Source organism: Anabas testudineus, chromosome 2, assembly GCF_900324465.2.
Source record: "Anabas testudineus chromosome 2, fAnaTes1.2, whole genome shotgun sequence".
NCBI lineage: Eukaryota > Metazoa > Chordata > Actinopteri > Anabantiformes > Anabantidae > Anabas > Anabas testudineus.
The window spans coordinates 14,393,825-14,420,883 of NC_046611.1; the positions used below are offsets into that span (position 1 = coordinate 14,393,825).

At 43.9% G+C, this 27,059-nt stretch overlaps 1 protein-coding gene across 1 annotated transcript; it reads right to left on the reverse strand.

Moving 5' to 3' along the window:
• Window positions 1-304: 304 nt before the first annotated feature.
• LOC113163542 (activin receptor type-2B-like) lies at window positions 305-27,059 on the reverse strand. The gene is made up of 11 exons (XM_026362280.1): window positions 26,440-27,059; window positions 10,006-10,213; window positions 7,415-7,521; window positions 6,984-7,132; window positions 6,089-6,232; window positions 5,721-5,864; window positions 5,406-5,554; window positions 4,968-5,082; window positions 4,752-4,890; window positions 4,406-4,536; window positions 305-1,806 (listed from the first exon to the last, which is right to left on the reverse strand). Exons 1-11 carry the CDS (start codon window positions 26,489-26,491, stop codon window positions 1,585-1,587), a joined length of 1,560 nt encoding a protein of 519 aa, XP_026218065.1. The 5' UTR covers window positions 26,492-27,059; the 3' UTR covers window positions 305-1,584.

The following is a 27,059-nucleotide window of genomic DNA, read 5'->3' on the forward strand; positions in this document are numbered from 1 at the left end:
TCTCACGTGAGTGAGACTGGCAATGTTGAAGAGCAGCAGAATGAAAGAGGTCAAAGGTCACAGGTCCTTCACTTACGTCTAAGTAACATTATAAATGTTTTAAGGAACAATCAGCACATACAATATAAAATCATAATAATAACAATAATAATAATAATAATAAAAAAGGCAGTCACAACATGTGACTGTTGTGTTCACACAGACTCAAACACACACTTCATACACACTTTCTCTCTCACGCTCACACACACACACACACACACACACACACACACGCTCACACACACACACACACACGCTCGCTCACACACACACACACACACACACACACACACACACACACACTGACCTGAATGCATAAACCATTCTATGCATCACGAGGTCTTGCACCTTTTGTAGGGTAACACGTGTTGTCCCCTTTGGGCACCTTTCAAATGTACAGGACAGACAAAAGGCTTTGAGCACCCTCAGATAATCCCCGTCCACACCTGTCACGGGCCCCGCTCCTTCCAAACGCTGAAAACTCGCAGCTGGCTTCACGTCACACCAGATTCCCTCCACCGGCCCCTCCCAGCCCCTGTAGACCTGGTTACCTGAGAAGTTTTATTTCTGAGCCAACCAAAATGCTGTGGTTGAGCGCAGTCAGCCAATCAAATCTCTGCATGCAACAGGCTTCCCTCCTCTGTCCTGACGACCAATCCTGTTCGAGTCCTCTAGGTCTACAATCTCCAATTAGAACTGAACCAAAGAAAATAGAGGACGGAAAATGTTCATGTTAAAAACAAGCGCTGTCCAGTCTTTTCGTGTTTTGTCTTTCACATCTTTCCTCCTGACCTCACTTCCTGCTTTTTGATACACCCGTTGGATCCGAAGGTTTGTTATGTGTGAAGAATAAAGAAAGAAAGAAAAACTAATCAAGAAATGGTAGAAAAACTAAATTTTCAAAGGTTTGCTTTCAGCATTTGTTGTCTAACAGTCACCATGTTCCTACGGGGGTTTGCAGCATCGTAGTTAAAAAAAACAACAACATCCCAATGGTAGGTTGATGGTTGCTCTATGAGGCGTCTGCAAAGGTGCCAGGTCGGCCGATAAGTATAGATCTGAAGGAGGAGTAGAAGGAGACAGCAGGGGGAAGAATGCACGAGGAAAACGGTAAAAAATTTGCGAGAGTAACGAAAGTTGTCGCTGAGGTACCTTGAGATAGAAGAGCATTCACTGAGTCGGGACCTGAATGCGTTTCAGTGTTGGGTTTTCCTGTGTGTCTGCATGTCTGCTTCATTATTTTCTTATAAAAACACACACTCGGTTAAAAAAAGATGCAAGTGACTCGAGACTGGGAGGAAAACGTAAGAAAAACGTGGATGTGTGCTGGTCATATTTGTCCAAAAGGACGAAGAGAGAGGGAATCAAATACCTTATGGATTAAGAGTTAAAAAACACAAGTCCACAGAGAGAAAATAGCAGCTGCTCTCACGCCGTATTTCTGCTTCAGGTTGTAAAATTCCACTGAGAAAAGATGATGTGGTGTTTGTGTGTGCGTGTTACGTCAGGACTCCAAATGTTTGTCTTGTTTTGACTTTTTCCTCATATACTGGACTCTTTGGGTGGAAGGTCCACATTGGTTACCATGGGAACAGGTTGGACTGTGGAGACCAGCAGGGCGTGGTGGTCGGAGGTAGGCGGGGCGATGGTGGTGATGAGGCGGCGGATCTGGGAGATCCTCTCCTCCACGCAGCCAGCCGACAAGCGAGCCTCAGCATCATGGTCCCAGCACTCCTCCACCGTCTCACAGACCTGAGCCAGACCCTGAAGACAGACCGGGACAGAACACGGGACAATGTCAGAATAACACAAAACCGTCCGTTTAGACTCAGATCACAGACTAAACTAAACTAAACTAAACTAAACTAAACTAAACTAAACTAAACTAAACTAAACTAAACTAAACTAAACTAAACTAAACTAAACTAAACTAAACTAAACTAAACTAAACTAAACTAAACTAAACTAAACCAAACTAAACTAAACCAAACTAAACTAAAACTAAACTTATTCTTCTCTTTCGGCTTTTCCCATCAGGGGTCTCCACAGCGAATCATCCTTCTCCACCTAACTCTATCATGAGCATCTTCTACCCTAACACTAGCCAACCTCATGTCCTCTGTTAAGACATCCATATATCTCCTCTTTGGTCGTCCTCTTGTCCTCCTGCCTGGCAGCTTCATCTCCAACATCCTTCTACCAATATACTCACTATCCCTCCTCTGAACATGTCCAAACCATCTCAGTCTGGCCTCTCTGACTTTGCCGCTAACACAGGCAACGTGAGCCGTCCCTCTGATGTACTCGTTCCTTATTCTGTCTAACCTGGTCACTCCTAAGGAGAACCTCAACATCTTCATCTCTGCTACCTCCATCTCAGCCTCTTGTCTCTTTCTCACTGCTACCGTCTCTAACCCATAGAGCAGAGCTGGTCTCACCACTGTCTTGTACACCTTTCCTTTGAGTCTTGCTGACACTCTTCTGTCACACAACACTCCTGACACTTTCCTCCACCCGCTCCAACCTGCCTGCACTCGCCTCTCCACCTCTTTTCCACACTCCCCATCACACTGAACTGTTGACCCTAAGTACTTAAACTCCTGCACCTTCTTCACCTCAGCCCCCTGTAACCTAACGCTTCTACCTTGATCCCTCTCGTTCAGACACATGTATTCTGTCTTACTACGACTGACCTTCATGCCTCTTCTTTCCAGAGCAAACCTCCACCTTTCCAGCTGTTCCTCCACCTGCTCTCTACTCTCACTGCAAATCACAATGTCATCCGCAAACATCATTGTCCAGGGAGATTCCTGTCTGACCTCATCTGTCAGCCTGTCCATCAACATAGCAAACAAGAAGGGACTCAAAGCTGATCCTTGGTGTAGTCCCACCTCCACCTTGAACTCCTCTGTCTGACCTACAGCACATCTCACCACCGTCATACTTCTCTCATACATGTCCTGAACTACTCTGACGTACTTCTCTGCCACTCCCGACGACCTCATTCAGTACCACAGCTCCTCCCTCGGCACCCTGTCATACGCCTTCTCTAAATCTACAAAGACACAATGCAGCTCCTTCTGACCATCTCTGTACTTTTCCATCAACATTCTCAAAGCAAAAATGGCATCAGTGGTGCTCTTACGGGGCATGAAACCATACTGCTGCTCATAAATCTCCACCTTCTTCCTAAGCCTGGCTTCCACTACTCTTTCCCACAGCTTCATTGTGTGGCTCATCAACTTTATTCCTCTATAGTTGCTGCAGTTCTGCGTGTCACCCTTGTTCTTAAAGATCGGAACCAGAACACTTCTCCTCCATTCCTCAGGCATCTTCTCACTCTCTAGAATCCTATTGAACAAACTGGTTAGAAACTCCACTGCTGTCTCTCCTAAGCACTTCCACACCTCCACAGGTACGTCATCAGGACCAACAGCCTTTCCACTCTTCATCCTTTTCAGAGCCTTCCTCACTTCATCCTTTCCAATCTCTGCTACTTCCTGCTCCACAGCATCCACATCTTCCTCCCTTCTTTCCCTGTCATTTTCCTCATTCATCAGCTCCTCAAAATACTCCTTCCATCTTTTCTGCACACTCTCCTGGGTTCTTACAAACTAAAACTAAACTAAACTAAACTAAACTAAACTAAACTAAACTAAACTAAACTAAACTAAACTAAACTAAACTAAACAGCATTATTTCAATATTTAATCACGTTTTCAGTCTTATTTTTCAGCATCAAACTCAAATTTTACTCATTTCAACAATTAATAAAAAAACAATGATGTTCAGTGAAAATCTTTGTACTCAGACAAAAATAAATTAAATAATTAATTTAATAAAGTAAATTAACAAATCATAGATTTTAGTTTTAGATACATGTTAGAAAAAAACTTTTATGGAAAAGCGGATCAAACTTTATCTTTACTAAACTTCATATTATGGGAGACAACGGATCATTTTAAATGGTCTGAACAGAACAGTAAAAAATTAAAACAACAAAAAGCAGTAGAACTCAACAAGACAACAAACTATGGTGTCCTGAATATACTGAATTATTATCTAATCTGATGATTTCAGCTCTTCAGCTACAGCCTTAAGAAAATCCAGGCAGTCAGACGTCTTCACTCTAGAGTCACATTGTTCCAGTTACTCTTTAATTCACAGCTGTTACCTCAGTGATTCAGATGATGAGTTGTACTGTAGGTGAATAGCATCAGACTGGATTCAGCAGGAGGTACCAAATGTTAAAGGCCATGATCACAGCTGAATCAACACCTCTCTAAAACTAGTTTAAGGATTATTACTTCAATGACAGATGGTATCATGACTATTTAAATATACTGTGTGTATTTGCACTCACACTGTGTTTGAGCCAGAGATCTTTGAAGACTGGTCTCATCTTCTTGTGGACAATAATTTCCTGCAGGTCCTCCAGTGATGGATGCTGACCGACCTCCTCCTCAAATGGCAGCATGTACTCATCCACTGGACCTAAACAAACAAAAACAATCCCACACACTGAAACATAAACAAACACCTGAGCAGAAAAACATCATGTATGTTAACATCCCACCAGCTGCTTCATGTGTCGCCTGCACCTGACGAAACACAAGGTGGAGAAAACCCAACACTGTTCTGTTTTAAACACAATCCACCTGTTTATAGAGGAAATAATATTTATTAATGTTTTTATTAATGTTTGTTACCGTCAGCAGCTTTGCAGCGGGACACCAGCTCCCACAGCACCAGGCCCATGGCGTACATGTCGATACGAAGGAAGGCGTCTCGCTGGAAGTTGATGGCTCCTTCTAAAACCTCTGGAGCCATGTAACGCCTGGTTCCTACCTGCAGAGACACAGACACACAGACATCTAGTGTCTGACTGAAGCACTTCTCCTCAGTCTTCAGTCTCAGCAGCTCACCTGTCCGTGAGTCTCTCCAGGTGGTTTCCCCGGCTCAAAGCAAACAGCGAGACCAAAGTCACCGATTACTGCTGTGAGGTCTGAACGCAACAGGATGTTTTTACTCTTGAAATCCCTGAGAGACACAGAGAGAAAGAATAGAAGTCATTATAAACCACGTGACTCCAGAAGAGAACATTTCCTCTTTTGTAAATTTAATATGTGAACAGCTCTGTGCAGTGCAACTTTTATTAATCATAGAAATGAACCTAACAGTGATTTGTTTCCACTGAAGTTTGCGTGAGTTACAAAATTAAGTAGTTACGATACTAGAAGAACTGAATTTCATAATAAATGGAGCTTGATTAAGTTTCTTTCCACTCTGAAGCTGGTTTGTAGTTTTCTGACAGATGTGACTAATTCAACCTCACTGCAGCTGCTCTGCAGTCGTGTGCAGACCTGTGAGCGATGGCCGGTTTGGGTCCCTCTCCTTTGTGTCGGGGGATGTCTTCGTGAAGGTAAGCTAGCCCACGTGCCATCGACTCGGCTATGTGACACAGCTCAGTCCAGCTGATCACGTTTCCCTTCAGGAAGTCTGACAGAGAGCCCTGCAGAGATACAGGTTCAAGATCACATCGAACCAGTCCAACATTTCTGTTCTAATGTAAAATAAACTGTTTCATCACAGTGACACCCTGTGATGTCATAAACAACATTCTTTTTACTAGTCTTTGTAAAAACATTATTAACGTCCTTCCTCTTCATCTTCCTCACCCTGTCGTGGAACTCGCTGATGAGCCACAGTTCGGCCTCCAGGTGACTCCCTCGTTTCTCTGCGGTGATGTACCTCAGGATGTTTTCATGCTTCATACCCGGAGTAGTGAACACGTCTCGCTCGTTCTGCCATGAATCTTTATTCTGGAAGAAGATTTTAAAAAATGTCAACAATCAAAGAGCATCGAAAAATATCAGAATCTGTTTTTAACCACGTGGCTGAAAAACTTTTTTAATCTTTCTTTAAATTTCATTGCTGGAGTTAATATAAATGTTTTTTATTCCTCCACTTCCTCCATATTTGTATCTGGAAATTAACACACTAGAAATGTGCAGATACAAAGTGATTAAATCTGATTGATTTGTACCTGGATGGGGAAAATCTTAACTGCCACGTATTCGTTCATCATCTGGGCCTTCCACACACAGCCGAAGCGCCCCCTGGCCTTCACCTCCAGCAGCTGCAGCGGCTTCAGACCCAGCAGGGGGGAGGCTGGAGGAGGACCTGGATCCTGGAGGACACAGAGAAAAGAGGAAACGGGTTGAATTCTACTAATCTGAGCTGGAACACCAGGAAAATAAACAACATATATAATAAAAAGCTGGAATTGTATTCTGATTTGAGAGGACAGGATTTAACCAAGATTAGTTTTGTGTTGTTTTTGCACAAAGATGATTCATTTGTAAGAAAGAAATGTTTAATAAAAGTAATTTGTACTAAAAAGTAAACCACAGAGGACACAAACTGAATCAGACAAAACCTGCCTACAGTTTACATCCAGAATATTAGAGACACATCATCAAACTGAACATGTAAGTGACTGTAGATGTGATTGAAAAAGCCACCGTAGAAACAAACTAAACAAACTCATTTTCACTGAGTTTAAGTGAATCTCAGTGAGTAAATGAACGCTGCAGTGCTTCAGACGACCACATGATGGTGCTATGAGGACGTGTTTTCACTTAAAGAGCCAGAAAATGTTTCTTCTAAATCTGTGAGTCAATGAATCAACATCCCTCCACATTGAAATTTAATTTACTAAAATATCTGAATCCTGGTTCATTAGATCACCTGAGGATCAGTGTAACAGAATAAAACCATTTGTAGAAAAGTAAATCAAAGTGGAAAAAAAGGAACCTGGTCCCATTAAAAGTCTGTCTGGTTATTAGAGGTTCAAAAACTCAGGACGTCTTTATATTTAAGATCAGGTCAAAGTTACTGTGTGTGTGTGTGTGTGTGTGTGTGTGTGTGTGTGTGTTCACCTCAGTGACGTCCACGTGTCCGTACGGAGGTTTCCGGTGTCTGTATATCCAGACAGCAGTGAGCAGAGTGACAGACAGCATGGTGACGGGCAGCAGGCAGTAAATCATCACATTTAATACACTGATGCTGGGGGGCAGGGCTTTGATCGCTGACACACACACACACACACACACACACACACACACACACACACACACACACACACAAAAATGTTAATTTAAACAGTCATGTTTCATTAAAATGCAAACACATAACAAAATAAAGACTGATTTATAAAATATAAAACCTTTCTACACAATATAAACAGTGTCTGTTCACACAGAGTTTGTCCTTTAGTATGAAACATTAAAATGATTAATTGCTGAATCACAAACTGAGAAAAACAAACAGAGGAAGATGGATGTGACACAGCATCAGATGACACACTTACGTGGCTCGTTGACGTCGGGCAGGTGTGTGAATCTCTCGTTGCAAAAATTTCCTTCACAGCAGCAAAAGAAAACCTGAGGACTCTCCTCTGTGGCCACACACTCCTGTCTGAGAGGCAGAGAGAACGACAACAAAGTCCATCTGAAAATGTCACCAAGAGTTTGTCTCACGCTCAAGTGCAGATTTGAATCTGTTGGTGAAGCCGAGTCAGAAATGACCTGGTGTTACAAACTGTTTGAACAAGATCCAAATGTTCTGGGCTTCGTACGTGTTGAACATGTTTGTTTGAGAGCAGAAAGCTGCAGAGACACACAGAGGTTTTCTAATTGGATTCTGTCAGCAGCTTCATCATCGGAGGCCAGAGGCTTCACTTCAGCACAGAAACTCATTTATCAAGTGAACATGTGAAACACGCTCTGAACTGAAATTCCTCCACTTTGTGCAGCTTCAGGCTGCGTTCACAGTCACCAGCACAGCACCGTGGGATTTCTTCTGAGCTCACACCAGACTGTTCTCGTCTGTTTTACCTGTTTCACCATCACAAACTGCAGCAGTGTCACAGAATAATTCTCTATCAGTCCATGTGTCCACTGCTGCGTCTGCTCACACACCCTCATCCTCCTTCCCATCATCCTCTCCTCCTGTCGGTCCTTTTAGCAACAGAACAAAGGCAGCGCACACTAATCCTGGTGACTACAGTGCAAAGCATTCTGGGACGGCAGAGTTGATTCTATTCCTATATGAACATAATCCTAATCTGTGAACAGGAAGTTCATACTGTGGAAAAACTAAATCAGATTTTTAAAAATCAACATGAAACATCAGTGAATCATCTTTCAGGTAAACCAGTAAAATACTACTACTACTACTACTACTGCTGCTAATACTGCTAATCTTACTTCACCTGTGACAATAACTGCAGTTTCTTACTTTAATACCACCACTATTGATTCTTCTGCAGCTTCACCTACAACTTGTTTTACTTCTTCTACTACTGCTAATACCACCACACCTGTCACTGATACTATTACTGCACCTGCTGATACTATTACTGCACCTGCTGATACTATTACTACTTCACTACTACAGCAGCTTCTTTATCTGCTACTACCATTACTTCAACTACAACTGCTACTGTTAGTGCTACTACTGCATTTACAGCTACTACAGTAAGATCAGCAACATCACAGTCACTCTTTATATTTTGTACTGTAATAGTACACAGTAGTATTGTAGTTTTCTGTGTATTCATCCTTCCACAGATCTTCTATGTTCAGTGATGCTCCACTCTGTCAGTCGTTGCTGTGCTCCAAAGAGCTGAGAGAAGCTAACAGCAGAGGTGTCAATCTAACTGAGTCTGGGAAGGCTGAGTATCATCTCAGTACTCTGGAAACAGTCGTACTTGACCCATATAGCGGGTTTTTGTTTTTTTCTTCTGACGCCTCAGGAAAAATGTGAAACTTGCAGCATATCAGTCGTGTCAGGGGAGAAGCTGCGAGCACCAATCTTCAGCTTCACCGTTTCCTTCTCTTTGGTCTCACACTGATCCTACAGACGTGATTACTGAGGAGAAGTGAAGTAGTTCTGTCATGTTGACTCTTCACCGCCGCTCGTCACTTTTAAAACGTTGGAGCCATGAAATGCAGCTGATTCTGTTTTCTCAATCACTGCATTTTGTTCTGGGTGTGAGGATAAAATAGCTAAATATAAATGTGTTTGATGACAAAACACGTGATTCTCAGATACTGGAGGGAGAGAGAAGATGAACCTGTCCATTTAGAAACAGCTCTTTTTACAGTACAGTTAAATGTAGAGCAATAAATTTAACATTATAAGACTTCCCTGCTTCAATCTGTCAACATAAATACAGAATTTAAAATGAACACAAACAGAAAATGACACCTTCACCTCTAAAAATATCCATAAACCACATTTGGAGTCGAAATCAGATAAAACAAAGGTCTTGAAGGGTAATGACAGAGCTGTTGTCTCCTGACGTCACTACGCTGTTACGTCACCAGCTGAAGCCGCCGCTGCCAAAACAGCCCTGAGCGTTTACACAGCGCCCAGTCACAGCACCTGTCAATCAAAGTGGGGGCAGCGGGGATGCTGGGGAACGGGAGCTTGTCACTGCAGGAAGCCCGAGTCACAAACACCGAGTCAGACAGCGACTGTTTCCCTGCTGCACGATGCTCAGTGCAGTAATAAATGAACAGTAATGTGGAGTGACGGCTGGACGTCCTGAGAACGGGAAGTGATTCATGATCAACTGTTGATGATAGAAGAGCTGCAGGGTCCTTAAAGATGAACCCGACAGGTGCAGACAGCAGGATGTGTGTGGCTTCCTGTGTCTCTGTTAAGTCAACAACTGTGTTTTCTATATGTTCTATATAAGATAATGAATTGTTACATGATGAGAAACAGGACGTTGAGAAATCTGAAGAGGAAATCTTTAGCTTTTAAGATGAAATACTTCAAATACAGTCCAGTCTCCGTTCAGGTCTGACATTCTGCAGTACCTGGTGGTTTTAGGTCTACTACAACATAAAGGTGTAGGTGTGTGTGTGTGTGTGTGTGTGTGTGTGTTTGTACCGGTCGTAGCAGTTGAAGTCGTCGAGCCAGCAGCCCTTCTTCACCAGCTCGATGGATCCCGAGTTGTTCCTCCACGAGGCGTAGCAGTGCGAGCGCTTGTCCTTCTCATCCTCACAGCGCTCCACCCCGCTCTGGTTGGTCTTCTCAATCTCATAGTTGACATTGTAGTACAAACACTCCCTGGTGTCGGCTTCGCCATGGCTCAGTCCTGCACACACACACACAGTGTCAATGAGAAAGGCTTTTAGAAACATTCGACAGGACACAAGGTCGGTCTTTAATAAACCTTCAGAACACACTGAGCTCACAGGCATCAGCTCACTTCACACACACACACAAACACACTCCTGATGTCGGCAGCTCAGACCCTGACCTGCGCTCCCTCCATATTCAAAACCACTCATCACCATCAAAAACACCTTCAGCACTTTCAGATCACACTCTCAGAGAATAAAGATGCAGCCGACTGACTGTTGGAAGCTTTCAGAGACGCTGTTGACACCAGGACAGAAAAACCACCTGACTGACTGTGATTCAAACGTCTTCTCTTCAGGAAAGAAAGAAATAAAACCATGAAGTTATTATTTCCAAGGTGTGTCTGTGATGGAGCAGAGAGGATGGAGCAGTGCAGCAGATGACTACTGTTTGCAGTGACACTGGACGATTCTCACAGGAGGCGTTCGGGTCCAGGACCGAGTGTAGTTCACAAGTATTCTAACAGGAAACACCTGTGTAGACACGTTGTGAGAAGGATTTGAGATGATCACAGGTTGATCTAGAGCATGTGGAAAACCTGCCTGAACCCGACGTGTAGAAATTTATTTTCTATACAGATAGAAATTGCGTTTGGTTTACACTGAAACCGCCTGAAACCACAATCACGTCCTAATAGATGAGAGAAAGAAATGAACATAAAACGTAGTAAAGGCGCGCACACACACACACACACACACACACACACACACACACACACACACACACACACACACACACACACACACACACACACAGACAGCGTGGAGCCACAAACTGAAGAAGCAGTGATCACTTCCTGCTGAGCAGCTCAGCATCAACCCATCTTCTCCAGCTCACCTCCTCTCAGTCCTTCACTTCTATCTACACACACGTTTCCTTCTGTTTCTCTTCTACTTTCCTTATTCTCTTTTCTCCTGTTCACTTCACCCACCACCCCTCTCCCCCCAATAAGAAGAGGAGGGTAAGATACAGTTTGAGAGAAAGAAGAAGGTGAAGGTGTTTTAAAGGTATCTCACACACACACACACATACACACACACACAACCAGCAGCTACTGAGTCTCTGTATGCAAGGAGTTATGGAGGCCAGATGTGACCTTTGACTCCTATGGTTGTATGAGAATGAGGTCATCATCAACACACACACACCCTTAAGTCAGACTGTGACACTGAGCTGTTTCTTCAGACAGCAGTGAGTAACAGTAATATATTTTTCCCCACATAGCTTCACTATGATGTGGGAAACCTCCGTGACAACAACATCAGCACTGGACAGCTGATTTGTTTTTGAACGAGTCCAAAATGGGACTTTCAGGAGTCACACATATCCTGGTCCTGGTCTCCTGAGATAAAGTGCCTCCTCTATTAAAAAGCCTCTGTGCTATGTTCACTAACAAATATAATTCATACTGTCCTTTATTGTATATATTTGTATTTAAATGGTCAGTGTGGAACAGATTTATCTGATGATCATATTAAGTTCATTCTTCTTGTCTTATTCTTTAATGAATAAGTTATTTAGTGTTAAACAAGTCGACTTGTTGCAAGATTTTTTAGTGTTAGAAAGGAAAAATCGGATCCTTATTATAATGTTAAATTTAAAGTACAAGTACCTCAGAAATGTACTTCAGTTACTCTTCAACACTGGAAACAGTGAAAGAATAAAAAGGAGGAAGAGAAGAAGAAGAAAGTGAAGTGAGCAGGAAGAGATGGAGCAGGTTTTGGCAGCGTCCACCGTGACAGATGTTGCAGCCAATCTGTGCATTAATTGTCGCTAGGCAACCGGAAATGTGGGAGTATTCACTGGTACCAATCCCACCCAAACAAACACACACACACACACACACACACACACACGCACACACACACACACAGAAGAAAAACACACGAGTGCTGCACAGCTGTGAGCTCACTGCAGTACAGTAACACAGTAAAACACTGTCAGCGCTGACACTGTACTACTACTACTACTACTACTACTACTACTACTACTACTACTACTACTACTACTACTACTACTACTACTACTACTACTACTACTACCACAGGTCAGGGTTGTTAGAGCAGTGGAGTCCAAAGTAAAGACAAACATCATCACCAGACCAGCATGTTTCAGCTCGTGGACTCTTTTTGTTTCCATTCATCCAACAAGTCCTTCAACATAAACCACGTGTTGCTCGTCTCTTCCTCTGATTTGACCTGTACAGGGGTCCTGACAGATGTATCACATCTTTGTCACCAGGGTAACAACATCAGGTTAATGTTATGAAATTGTTAAAATACATAAATCACACAGCTATCACTCTAAAACTGCAGTCCATCGTGTTTACTCCGTCCACCTGACCTCTGCACTAACTGCATCTGTAGCTACAACACCTGACATCCTTTGCTCATGTCACAACTACAACAGCTGCAGCACGACATCACAGTGGCACATTTAGTAATAGTAATAGTGTAAGTGATGTAAGCAGACTGAAACAGTTTCTCTCGTGTTACTGAAGGAGACAAGCTTGAGCTTTTAATGTCGTCTGCAGCAGAGCACGACGTAGGGAGCTGTGTGACACTACCACTCAATTTCATGTTGTTCAGAAACATCAGTGACAAAACTAAACCTTCAGCAGCATCAGAAAAATGTAGTTAACGTTCAACATGGCTCCAGTGTTAAGACCAGTCTGACAGAGACAGAAGGTTCACTGTGTGTATTCAATACGTGCTTTTAAATTTCACAGATGAGTCGTCATCTTTATCTTAATGCAGAGACACTGTAGCTGACACCAAAGAACTAGCGCAGACTGAGATACGTTAGAAGTGGCTCTGAACTACATTCCTCATGCAGTCATTTGCTGAGCTGAACAGCCAATCAGAACGGTCTCTCCCACTGACAGGTCTGCCGCCAATTCAACACACGGAATCGGCTGCAAAGCCGCCGACTGGGTCCGACCAGTGGCGACGGAGCAGGAGATTCAGCAAGAAGTAAGTAGACGGACGCTCACAGATGGTCGACGTCACTTTCTGTGTTCCAGCTTTTATTTTACTGTTGAAGAGATAAAATCCAAAAATACAGAGATGTGAAGCCTGAAGCACGTAAACGTAAAAATCTGTGTATGTGGAGAACACACAAAGAAATAAGAGCAGCTTCATAACCAGTCACTACTGTCCAGATCCGTTAGTCAGTATTTGTAACTGCAGGTTTCCACCAGCTACTGTAGTACCACACAGTACAGCATAGTACTGTAGTACAGCATAGTACTGTAGTACTTAGCAGTAGCAGTGTAGTACTTTCTTGTCGGCTGCAGTCTCATCAGTATTCTGGAGGTCGACCTTGGTCGCCATGGAGACGTGTGAGCTAATGGGCCAGGCAGCTGTCAGTGTGTGTGTGTGTGTGTGTGTGTGTGTGTGTGTGTGTTGACATTTAGTCCAACTTCTTCTTTAATTAAAAGTTAGGCAGCGCGTTACAGAAAGTTCAGGAAGAGACGAACGAGCTCAGACCGCTTCTACTGATCTACTGAGACTCTACTGACACACACACACACACACACACACACACACTTTATCTGTCATGTGTGTAAATAGAGCCATGAATCCACACTGCAGCAGTCAGGCAAACACACACACACACACACACACACACCACAGGGGGAACATCTGTCGGCCTGTTAAAGCTCGTCTCGTTCTCTGGACAGAGGAGTATTAAAGGCAGAAGTGAGGTAGTGAACAGTTCCAGGAACCATGGACCCGACAGAGCTGGTGTTTTTTTTAGTTTAATGTTCATCTGAATGTGACAGAAATGAACATTAACAGAGTTGTTTTAGTTTAAAATGTTTTACTTTTAATCTCAACTAAGTTAGTGTCCAGCAGAGGGCGCTGTTCAAACTCAGACTGAACTACTGAAGCCCTGTTGAACAGTAACTAAGGTAATTGTTGAGGATGAGTATTGTGTCAATAGATTTCAGGTTTCACAGCTGGCAGAGCAACGTCACCATCACAGCCTCATCTCCTGTTCACCAGACTCATCCTCCAGCAGCAGGAAAGAAAGGCAGAGGTTTACAGTTCAGAAGCTGTTACACACTTTTTGCTCCTCAGCGGCTGTGAATCAACACATTCACTGTGAAGTACAATAACAGACAAGTCAAGCAAAAAGGAACTTATTAAAGAGTAAAAGTAAAGTGTAAAATATAAAGAGAACGGGGCAGTAAAGGCCTTTTAACACACGCAGACCACAGGATGACTATAACACAACAATCCTGTGACATAGAAATGTTGTTTCCCGAGCTTTTTAATTAACAGACAGATAATGGACTGATAACTAAACCTGGAACTAAAGATGTTGCCTGTTTTTCTTCAGGCACAGTATCATCCTGTGGACGTGTTGGTGTAACATGTTAAGAGTTTTACCATCTGCACCAAAACACCTGTGTCTGGACCAGAGCGGTGGATTCTGTAGGACGGCACCTTCTTGTTTCTAACTGTGGTCGCACAACTTGAACGTGTAACATTTCCACCTCTGTCACGTCACGAGCGAACGCCTCATGACATTTCGTCCATATGGCAGCGAGCGTTTCCATGGAGACGGCCCTATAGCGACCTGCGATGGGGACATGAGAGGCCGAGACACAATAACGAGTGCGATCTGATGGTGGAAAGGTCAGACATCTCTCACACTCTGCTGCAGCCGGCTCTATTGTGGGTGTGACACCATCTGACCCCACATGTCAACACACACACACAGTATATACATGCTAATCAGCCGTGTGTGTGTGTGTGTGGATCAACTTATTATCAGAGCAGGTCTCTACAGACACAACAGAGCTGCAGGACTCGGAGGTTTGGGGCAGATGCTCTTTTCTCCTCAGATATTAATGAAATTGACTCTAAATCTTTCCTCCACACTCAGCAGCACTCTTCACCTCCATCTTTGGTGCTGTCACACATAAATCTGGGCCCCGTGTATAAACGGCCCGAGCGGGCCCCTTCCCCACACAACCATTGTTACTCTGCACAAAAAAACAGAATCAATGAGTAAACAGCATCTTCATTATTGGGCTATCAGGATGATCACTAATCAAGTGTTTACATTTTCAAACCCCTGTGTGAAGCTTTCACCAAGTGACCCAACGATAACGTCAGGCTGCGTTTCACAATAAAACACTCGAAACTGGAAACACGTTTAGTTCAGGATATAATTGATGATTAACTCCTGTTTGTTCAACCCTCCAGTGCGAGTAAAATACATGATCCATCCTCTAATTATATCATATATTCTCTGTTTTTGGTTCTTCTTTGGGGTCAAGCTGATCCATCACAAGGTTTAATAATTGTATATAGTGTATACACACATACTATATTACCTCTCGTTGTTGCTCTAGTCGTCTGAATGCTCGTGCTTCACAAGTTGTGAGGACTTGTTTTCAGATTTGAAGTATATATCTCTGTGAGAGTAGATCCTGTTTGTTCTCACGGCCTCTGACTCGGACACACATATTCATATGACAGCCACAGATTTTCATATCATATGTTAGAAGCAGTGACAGATGTATTATTGTTCTGACGCCACGTTTCAGTGCTGAATGTGAGAAAGCAGCAGAGGGAGAAGAGACTTTCACACACATCTTCCAGCTGCAACCACTGCGACACATAATCACATCACACATTAACATGTCTATGCTGCGTGTGTGTGAGAAAGTGTGTGACCTCTGACCTCCTGTGTTTCCTTGATGATATGGAAACAGACGTGTGTGAAATGCAAATCACTCAAAGTGTGTGTGAGCGACTTTATCATGCAAAATGACCACATACGAATTATTAAGAGCCTTTGTGCTCTCCAGACACGAGGGTCAGAGGTCTTGTATGCGCGCGCGCGCACACACACACACACACACTCACACACACACATACCAACATACAGGCATCTGGCAGGCCAAGAGTATGTGTGTGCATATGCTGTTGAGATCATAGGGCAGTATATGAGATGCAAAGCCATGGGAACTCTTAGCTGACACACACACGTCATTAAAGGCCTTTGTAATAGTCACATGTGGAAGTTCACGGTCTGTTCCACTCACACCGACACACAGTGAGCTGAACACATGGCCATTACTACACTACAGAGCTGTGGAGCACAAACAACTCTCAGTTTTCATTTGTCTATAAGCAGAAATCCTGACGTGAGTCAACACAACAGACCAAGTTATGATGATATGAGTACCTGTGCTGCCTTGATTGAAGAATTGAGTAAATTAAAACTTAGAATTTCTAATACTCAGTGGTTTGTTGGAGCAGATGTGTGGGTAAAGAAACTAGAGGACAACGCTGAATGAGAAATTACAGAAGCCAGTAGAAAAGAGGCTGCTCTGCACATGAGGTCATGACTTCAGCTCCGTGCTTCCTGCAGTAAAAGTCATTTATCATCACACAGCTGGAGTCCTTCTACTGCTGGCTGAGGATAAAACTCTCCCAGTTCAATCATAAGTATAGAAGAGGAGCAACTGTGCTGGAAAATATCCAGAATATAAAAAAAAAAAGTCCAGGTAAATATTAACTACAACGTTCAATTGCATCTGGAAACATCCAACAACTGTGATTAGTTTACTTTCCACCCAAGTGTTGGATCATGTCGGGCAGCAGTAACTAATGCTGTCAGTCCTTGTAGCTTTCAGTTCTTGTAAAAAGTATAAATCCAGCTACACACTGCAGTACTTGTATTTCTACACAGCTTTCTGTATGTGTTCCTCTTTTTGTAAACTCAAACTGTCCCTTGAATGTGTGAAATCACATGTCAAGGTTCAATAAGTTGAACTTAATGTGAAAACTTCTGCACATTTCCTCGCTGCCCTGCAACTGATTCCACTGACATGAATTGATTTGGCCTCAGATTGTTGCTGCTGCGACCGTCGGCCTTTTAGACTTTCCCTCTCTCCTCTATTCATTTCTCCTCCTCCTCCTCTCAGCCAAGTCCTGGCGTTCATCCAGCTGGATCCCAAAATGGGCTTCCCCTCCCCAAACTCACTTACACACACAAACACACACACACAGCCTCTATTTATAGCCACTCACAAGTCAGCCTCAACACTGCTGAACTATTCTCTGTGAAAATGATAAGAGGAGGGAGAGAGCAGCAGGAGGAGGAGGAGCAGGAGTAGAGACAGAGTACTAGAGCTCTTCGTTAACCAAATCTCGCTGGTTCTGTGCAAACACACACACACACACACACACACACACAGAGCAGACATAAGTGCCATCAATCACAGCATGGTCGGTCCTGACCGTGCAGAGAGCTCCAGAAAATAGAGCTGACCTCCAAGACAACAGGACTCATCAGTACAGATGATGAAGTTTTTATTTAATAACTGTACTTCAATGTCAGTTTCACTCAACTGAAATAACAGATTAATCATCAATTATACATAATTATTAGTAAAAACACCAAACACACCTAAAGAGTGTGATGTTGAGTTATTAACTAAACAACTAACAGTGGAAAATATGTCATCAGCTATGATACAATATGATATAAACAGAACACTGGAGGGTTTTTCAGGACTACTTAATGTTGGGAGGTTCCTGAAGATGTTTCAGGACTGTCTGAGGATATTTGACAGGTGATTGATGGGATTTAAGGGCTTCCTTAAGGGGTTCTGGGACAACATGGTTCTCATGTTCATTTCTCTGGAGTGGAGCATCTCACACGTCGAAGCGACTCCATGTGGGAATTAATGTGTCACTTCTTCTTGTGGGGTGACGTGTGTTATATGACACATCGTTTTCGTTATACGACAGTGCTCAGGGAGGTTCGTCAAGATTGATACTGTTGAAGCTCTAGTACGATTTACAAATTCAGGAGCAGCACAGTGATGTCCGTGGATCTTGAGGACACTCCAAAGTTGTTTAAGGGTTGTTTTAATGATATCTAAGGTCACTCACCGTCGACTCATCTTTAGAGCCTTCTGGACTTCAATGATTGGGTTTGAGGGAGTTAAAAGGACCCACAGGAAGATTCTTCTTGAACTCCACTAGGTATTTATAGGTTTAAGCCATGAGTTTAACTTAAGTATTCCTGTTGTCCTCCAGGTTATTTGTAGAGTTTCAACATGTTTAATTCGGACGTAGCTTCTACACCTTTAATTTTTTATTTTTGTTTCTTGGCTCGAATGTGACGGCTACTGCCGGACTCACAGAGCTGCAGCTGTTTGCAGCTCACAGGTTTACAAACATACAGATGTCCACTGTAATTCAAACGGCAGCACAATGAGCATATGTGCAGAACGTGTTGACTGTTCCCATGTGAACAAGTTAACAGATGGCTGCTGGTTTAACGAGTAATCTGCAAAAAGCATATGTAAAGAAAAATACACCGAAAATCTAAGAGGACACTTCATCATCATGAAGAGTGAACAGGAATTCAGGGTTTGAATCATTGCTAGACTGTACAAATATATATTTCCAGTTGTTGATGTAGAACTAGAACCCCTTTAAAGACCCCTGGTCCATTTTCAGGGATGTTGTTTTTAAATGATAACCCCAGTGGACCCCACTATGAGCAGTGTTATTTTTGGCACCTAATTTTGACGTTGCTTCAGTGTTTCAACAAACACATAAGACCGAGCAGCTAAAATAACTTTGGACTTTGAACCCTTACTTCCACAGTTTGTGATTTCACAGTTTTGCTTTTAAGTCCATTGACTTTTATTTCAAATCAATGTTGTTTTTATATTTTGATGAAAAATGGGACATTCGTCTTCATTGTTGTCATTTTACTATTATTTATTTTTACTTGTTAAAATCTATCATTAACAAATATTGTTTTTGTTGACACAGTTACCACTGACCATGGGTCAAATGTAAAAAAGAATAGTGGAACTTTAAAATACACAAAGATGCTCCTAAAGAAACAATAAAAGCCCTCTTGTTGTCCTAGAGCCCTTCAAGAACGCCTTGAACCCTGTCGAGGACCCTAAACAGACCTGGAGCTCCTGAAGAACTCCTACAGCCGTTTCAGAGCCAACTGGAACACCGCAGATTGTCCCCTGGAGGATCCATTGCTGCAGACAAAACACCAGACCTCCATTTTTCCACAACACCATATGAGAGTGCACGAGTGAAAGCGTGCACGTGACTGTTTTAACAGCTGATAAGAGGAGTCGTTCAGTCTGATGGAATCCACACAAATCACTGCAGGACAGGAACCACCAGATAAGACGACCGGTGTCAGAATGAGTGTGTGTGTGTGTTTTGTTGTTGTTGTCCAGACAACATCTACCCCCGTCATCTCTGAGAGACCAGACAGGACACACACTCCCAGACTGGGCCCCCCATCCCCAGACAAATGGCAGCACAGAGAGTCATTCCTCTGCTCCTCGAGGAAGAGAGGAAACAAATGAGTGGACGGGGGGCAGTCTGGGCCCCTGGGAGCTGTCAGTTTGTCAATGAAAGAGGGCCGCAGACCCCCTCCAACCCCATCTGTCACAGCAAGGCTCCAAACTTTACAGCCGACCAAACACAATGCAGACTTTACTGTTGTTATTCTATACCTCAACCATGGAGGCTGTTGGACTCTGATTGGGTGGTTTGAAACGAGCTAGACTCATCTGTGCAGCGTGTTTCAACAGTGCCCTGGACTCTGCTGTTCCTAGATAACACTATCTGTCCAGGTACAAACTGCCAAACATGCCTACAGAGCTTATCAGGTGAAAACCAACGTTGTTGTGTAAACCCATGTGACGGACTGAGTTTGTCAGCATGTTTCAATGAGCAAACACATCTTATCCAGTAAGACACATTTAGTTACTAAAGATTTTAACATCTCTGCCTGTAACCTAACACAGTGCAGGAGAAAAGTTCTGAACAAACAATGTCCCAGGATAAACTCAACATACTGGATACTTCAAATGTCTCGTCATAGACAATTTACTCGTTTTCACAGGAACAGTATGAACTCCAGATGATGGTGGTGAATCAGGCGCCGGTTCTGTGCAGTTGTGCTTTCACACGTAGCACAAGATCAACTGAGTCAGACATGTTCTCACATGGTGAGAAATTTCAGTGAGGTTGCCTTTGTATAGCTCGTGGAGAGGGAATGACACACCGGAAATCCCATTCTGACATTACCCAAACTTTGCACTGGCGGCTAGAGTCCAGATAACCTCTGGGCTGTCTTGGATAGACTTGTTTCATTCAAACAAAACAGAAATAAAAATTTAGTCAAAACCAATATGTCCTGATTCAGGAAACCACTAAATTACCCGACACAGTTCCCTGAGGAACTCCTGAGACTGCACATAGGGTTTTAGTATTGAAATGTATTTAACTGTCAAGTTTTACAGGAGACCTAAATAATTTTCTTCAGTTGTTTAAACAAATATTTCCTCTTGGCATCTGGGTCTTGTCTTTTATAATTTCTTTCTTGTCGTTCTGAGTTTCTTGACTACAGCCTTGTACAGCTCACATTCTCTTTCTGCCACTTTGCATTTGACTGACTTTATGATCTGGTGTATTTTTAGGACTTTATTATGAATTGTGTATCTAATGATTACTCTGAGGAAACTCTTACATTGATGTGGTTCTACGTGTTAAAGTGCTGATGAATGCAGGTTGAGGACGGTCTCCTCATTTCTCTAACTGCTCTCTTGAAAGTCTGAGTAAACACAACATCACCAGCTCTCTGCTAACGACGTTTATGTGTTTCCCTCTGTGTGTTTTGTATGTTTGCCAATGAGCATGTGTGTGTTACACAGAGAGTTATGATAATGGTACTTGGCCATAAAATTAGTTTTATAGTCATTGGCAGAGTGCTCACAGCTCAGCGGGTCTGATTTATGAAAAGTCTCTGGACGTTCAAACTGCACAGAGAGGATTCACTGAATTCATATCAGGAAATATACAATTCTAAAAAATCAGCGATGATCACTAATGAGCTCTGGGTCAGAACAAGTGAACAGATTTAGAAGTATAAAAACTATTTTTACTTTTCAGTAATGATCATTATGTAGTTAAATGTGAAACATGCTGAAGAATCCAACTTATTCCACATAATGAGCAGGTTAAAAGTATCAAAAACTGATGTGTAAAACCTCCTCTCTCTGTTTCTCTCTACTACCTACACATTTTCCTTCCTCCCCTCCCTCTCATTTATCACCCCGTGTCTCCACCATTCCTGATCGTAAAGCTCCAGTGATGCTGAGCCACTTCCTGCTGCAGGTTTTGCACATCTTACTGCTATGTGAACTCCGGCTGTGCTGAAGCACTAAATTCTGAATGCAGGAACCGCAAACCACAAAACGCAACATGCCCTGAATCCTCTAACTACAAAGGTATCTGACGACTTCCCAAAGAACTCTTTTAAATCAGTTTCTGACCCTGTTCAGATCTATGAAGACTGTGTTTATAGCAACAATATGTATTAAAAGCTCTAGAAGTTAACTTCATACAAATTCATCCTTCACCAGTTTCAGAACTTAGCAAGTATTTAAACTGTGGCTTCAGAAAATCAACTACAGAGTCAGATCGAGAGTCTTCATTTCTTACACTGGTGCTGGGAACGAGCTCCATGAAGCAGCACTGAAACCAGAACAGGTGCTGTTTGGTCTGAGAAGTCTGTCATGAATTTGGCACATTCCTACCAACAGGAAATGCCAGATTTAAGCTTCAGTGTGAGAATTATTCCAACTACCTGCAGGTTGTGACGCTATCTGACACGACAAACAGTAACACAACTTTACAACAACACACAGCAGCACAACAGATTCCACAGGATCCTGAAACACGAGCCGTCGACAGGGTTCAAACAAAACCAGACGAACATTTAAACCGCTGCTGAGAAACCGCGACAAACCCAGACACACAAAAACAGCTCATGTAACAATCACAGCGTGTTGGATTTACTACAAGTACAAACTGTTTACATCCACAGTCAGCTTTTATTTTTATTACAGTGCCGATAGATCCAACTTCCACCTCATTACATGGAACAGCTTAGAGTCCAGAATCAGCCTCCAGCATTTAAATCCTCTCAGGACCAATATAAATCTGATGGTGTAAACACTCATCAGCACAGTGCTGAAGGTCAGGCCTGTTTAAAAACATAATTATAGATGGTTTGAGTCTATTAATGGACATTTTATATAATTTAGCACCATATAGCTGCTGGTTTATGTTAAATCTAGTGAGACTCTTTAGCTGGAACCAGCAGAGAGGAAATGACTCGCACTTTCTGTCCTAAAGTAGAAATGAATCTGTGTCTTAAGTGACATAAAAGCTTGAAGCTCACTTCCTGATCAAAACGTTTCCGTCTGACCAGCAGATGAATACACGTTCCTATTTACAGTGGGTTCTACCAAAAGCAGTTGGAGCGAAGCACCAACATCTTCACTGTTCAGCATCTGTTCTCTGCAGGGTCCCAAACACCGAGTCATGTGACGACTTCTACCTCTGCAGCAGAGCACAAAGAAACGCCTGCAGCCTCGCTCGGGGTTAATGATGTGTGTATGTGTATGCAGAGAGGGAGGGTAATAATAAAAACGGGGTCCCCCTCCACCTCCACCCGCTGTATTGATCGCTGAGAAAGCAGGTCAGCTGAGCTACAGCTGTAGGTTCACTGCAGCTCAGTCGGTGTTAACACACAGCTGGACACAAACTGACTCAAGTACTTTTACTTGAATTGAATTTTTATTGTGTAATATTTGAAGTGGTTCTTTTAACTCAGGATCTGATTTATAACAACGTTAAACAACATCAGACCTGTTCACGTTGACTCAGTGTGTGAAACGAACGACAGCGAATGATGAGACACTGCCACGTTTTTACAAACAGACCTGATCATCACCTGAACTGTAACCTACATCTGTTCTCTATGTCCACATCTGTTTACATCTGTTCACAGCTGCCCAGTGTCTCTGGACTGATGGTCAGACTAACAGCAGGGACACTGATTTTGAAGGCTGTGACTTACTAAGACAAGCTTTTTGTCTTACTGGTTTTATTCTTCTCTGATCAGATATGATGACATACTTCAATGACCCGATTTGTTCGGAGGGGAAAATAACAGGAATTATTGCCCCATGTGTTATGTTCTTTTATTTTTAATCTAGAGGAAACAAAAAACCTGATCACCGATTCTGCAGCTGAACGTTCTGAACGAAACACTGGATCATCCAAATTACTCAACGTGGATTTTGTATCATGTCCTGAGCAGAGACCAGGTTTAGGTTTAGCCTGTTGAAGCCAACATGAGGGGAGAACTAAAGCACAACCAGTGGTTCCTCTGGGGAACATGAACGTCTGAACTAAACTGTGACAATCCAGCCATTAGCTGTTGAGATGATTCAGTCTGGACCAGAGTGGAGACAGAAAACCACGTTGTTCTCAGAGTAAAACTAACTTTACTCTCTTTAACGTTGGACGTCTGTCGTTGAACTCTCATGCAGATTTATGCTTCTGCCAAACGACTAAATGCTGATGTTTGCGCTTTAGAAGCTGTTGATGCAGGAGGATAAATCCAGCACTTCTGCAGCTTTCACTGAATCTAGTTTCAAATCTGTTTCACCCTCTGGGTCTGCTCTTGACCCAGTACCCCCAGCACCCCACCCCCTCCCCTCTCATCTCCTCCCCCTGCTCTTGACCTCATGTCATCAATCTTAGGGGAGCTGCACGAAGAGAGACGAAAAAAAAACAAAAAAAACAGGCACTGCTCCTTTAAATCTTGCCACTAGCTTTGGGCAACCCATCCCCCATCACGTACCCCCCCTTTCCACCCCACCCCCCGTGCTGTTGTTCAGGCCCTGCAGGGAGATGTAGTAGTGAGGGGGCAGCTCGCTCTGGTTTCTGTTTCACTCCACAACAACAACAACAACAGGAACAGACACGTTCTCCAGCAACAGACTTTCAACATTTCACCAACACCGGGTCGTAAAAATGATCATCGACACTTTAACATGTTCTGTCAGTTCCGACAGAACATGTTAAAGTGTGTTTTCTAGTAAACAAACGATAAATGCACAACACACACACACACAGCGCTTGAAGGTGGTGGTAAAACAGCCACACTGAGGTTTTATTTACGTTATTTCTCAGTTTTTCATATATTTCCACCCAATGTTAGCAGATTGATATGTTGCTTTTCTGCTGACAGGTAATAAACTACGAGGCAGGCTGTGGTGGAGACGTTCAGGAACCCTGCAGGATCCTGCTGTGGAGAAACATGTCAGGATGTGTCTTCAGACAAGCCTCCTGCCTCCTGGACTCAAATACACTGTCAGGTTTTCACAGTGACTCTGGGACGTGTTGACAGTTGGGATCAGCTCCAAACTAATCATTAATGTGATGATTGGAGACTCGCAACCAGATAAAACCAGAGAGCTGGACTCACTAACGTAGCACGTGTGTGAAATGTACACGTGTAACAACACTCACTGATGCACAAATGTCTAACTCCAGCCCTGAACCAAAAACAACTAAAACAATCTGCAGCATAAAAAAAAACATAACTCAAAAAAACATAGCTGTATTGAGAGCGGGTACGAGCACGAGGACCAGGTAACAGGTGAAATGTAAAGTGTAAAGATTATTCTGCAAACTGGTGAAGACTTTACTTAAACTGACACATGCTGATAATCTACAGTCGTGTTATCGCTCGACTTGCTGATAATAAGTGTATCACTGCACTGACGTTTTCACAGTGCTGAGATTTTAATGAGGTCGTCAGTGAAGATGAATAATGCGACAGCTGGAGAAAACAACCGCGCAGCCAATGATCAGAAGTTTTAATCGTCAACACTGATATCGATCAGAAATCTTGCATCAGTTCACTTCATCGTCAGACAGCTGCAGCGAGTGTGTGTGTGTGTGTGTGTGTGTGTATTGATCAGGAGATGAAGCTGTGAGCGGGAGCAGGAGATAAACTTTGTGTCTGTTCAACTGATTTATATTTTATATATAAAACTACCATAAACTAAACTAACCTCCTCCATGATAAATGGCCACAGTTGTATCATTAGATGATTATTGAAGTGCTGAGAGGAAAATGTCACCGATACAATAATAAAACAATAATAAAACAGAGTGGACGGAGACAAACACAAAAACACAGGATCACACAAAAACCTGAGAGAAACCAAACACAGCACATCAAGCTGCTGTCACAAGAATCACAACAAAGAATTAGAAAAGATAAAAAGATAAAAAAGATAAAAAGATGGTTTAAAATGCAGAAATATTCCAGCACACACACTGAGTGTGTGAGAGATCATCTGTTTATTAACATGTGAACCTCACTGTGAGCTGACTGAAGACACGTGACCACCGACCCTACATGAAACCTCAGCTCACACCTGCAGCCAGGTGAGAAACCTCTCGCACTGACGTCACCGCTTCCTCCCACAACGCCTCTCTAACGTCATTCGGTGGTCGTGCGCGTGCGGGCGTGCGCGATCTGCACGCCACTACCGCGAGGCCACATGACCGAGCTGCTCCATTCATGCGGCTAGTAGTAGTAAAACGCGCGTGCTCGCTACCTCGGAACGCGTGCGGGAGGATGCACGGCGGAGGGAGGGGTCAGAGGAAGAGCCCGGCTACCTGTGCGCGTGAGGCTCACGCGCTCTGCTGATCGGTTATCGATCCGCCTGCACGGCCGAGCAGACAATGGAGCAGCCCGCGAGCACGCGCGTGCACGCGCGGCTGCAGCCAAACACGGTGACAGGAGGAGGGAACGTGCAGCTCACATGTCCACGCACCGACCCGCAACCCGCACCGAAGGCGGGTCCGGCAGCAGCACGCGGGCGTGGACACGGTGAGAACCCCTCAGTAAATCACAGCACGTCACAAAACCCACGGAACCACGTCCCGGAGCAGGTGAGGACACCTGAGGACCTCTCTAATGCACCAGGGTTTGGCTCCTAGTCCGGATTCGAGTCCTGCTCCACCTCCACCATGTGCTGCAGCTGCAGCTCCCAGGAGGAGGACAGATCCCCTCACTGCTCCTAAAACGGATCCGCATCTGAGCCGGGTTCTGTTCTCTGGCTAAAACCCAGATCGACGGTTCATGCGGAGTAAAAACACAATAAACCCGCCTCGAACCCGGACTCTGGAGAGTCTCTGGACTCTGGAGAGTCCGGGTTCTGGCTCTGGATGTTGCAACCTGCTGCAGCCCTTTCACCCACAGAGCAGCACAAACACCGCGCTCGGTCTTTACCTGCACACAAAGTTCCCAGCAGAAGTGCAGCGCTCAGCCACGACGGACACATGTTCCCTCTAGTCGGAGGCGGTCGCTGCTGCGCCGCCAGGTCGAGTCCCGCTGGTCCCCGGATCCTCCTCCAACATTTAAAAGACAAGTTGGAGCGACGCTGCGTAAAAACCGCGACCCGCAGCCAGGCCCGGGCTCCGGGAGGGAGACTCCGTCCACTGGGCTTTTGTGTGTAGTGTGTAATAATCCAGCCAGTAGCCACCAGCACCACCTCCTCCTCCTCCACCTCCTGCTCCTGAACGCACCAGACCCGCACAGCTCTACGGAGAAGTTCCCAGCGGATCCGGAGCCGTGCGAGGCGGCCAGCAGCGGCGGCTCAGTCCGGGGTCACTCGCAGCCACGGTCCGCGGATAGTTCCCAAAGCAGCCCGCACAAATCCCGCACAAATCCCGCACAACGAGGCAGTTGGAGGCGAAAACAGCCCGCAGACCAGCTCTCCTCTGCCCGGCTCTCCCCTCTCTCTCTCCCTCTTTCTTTCTCTCTGTGGATCAGCGCTGCTCCTTCCGCCGTCTCGTCCTCTCTGTGGTCGGAGCTGCTGGGGACAGGCAGGTGGAGGCTGCGTCAAGCTG

Excerpts from the sequence above, each read along its gene's own strand:
- LOC113163542 (XM_026362280.1), bottom strand. The coding sequence starts at position 26,491 with ATGTGTCCGTCGTGGCTGAGCGCTGCACTTCTGCTGGGAACTTTGTGT. Across the intron at positions 6,233-6,983 it reads GACACGTGGACGTCACTGAG|GATCCAGGTCCTCCTCCAGC; the intron begins GTGAACACACAC and ends TGTGTCCTCCAG. Across the intron at positions 5,083-5,405 it reads AAACCGGCCATCGCTCACAG|GGATTTCAAGAGTAAAAACA; the intron begins GTCTGCACACGA and ends TGTGTCTCTCAG.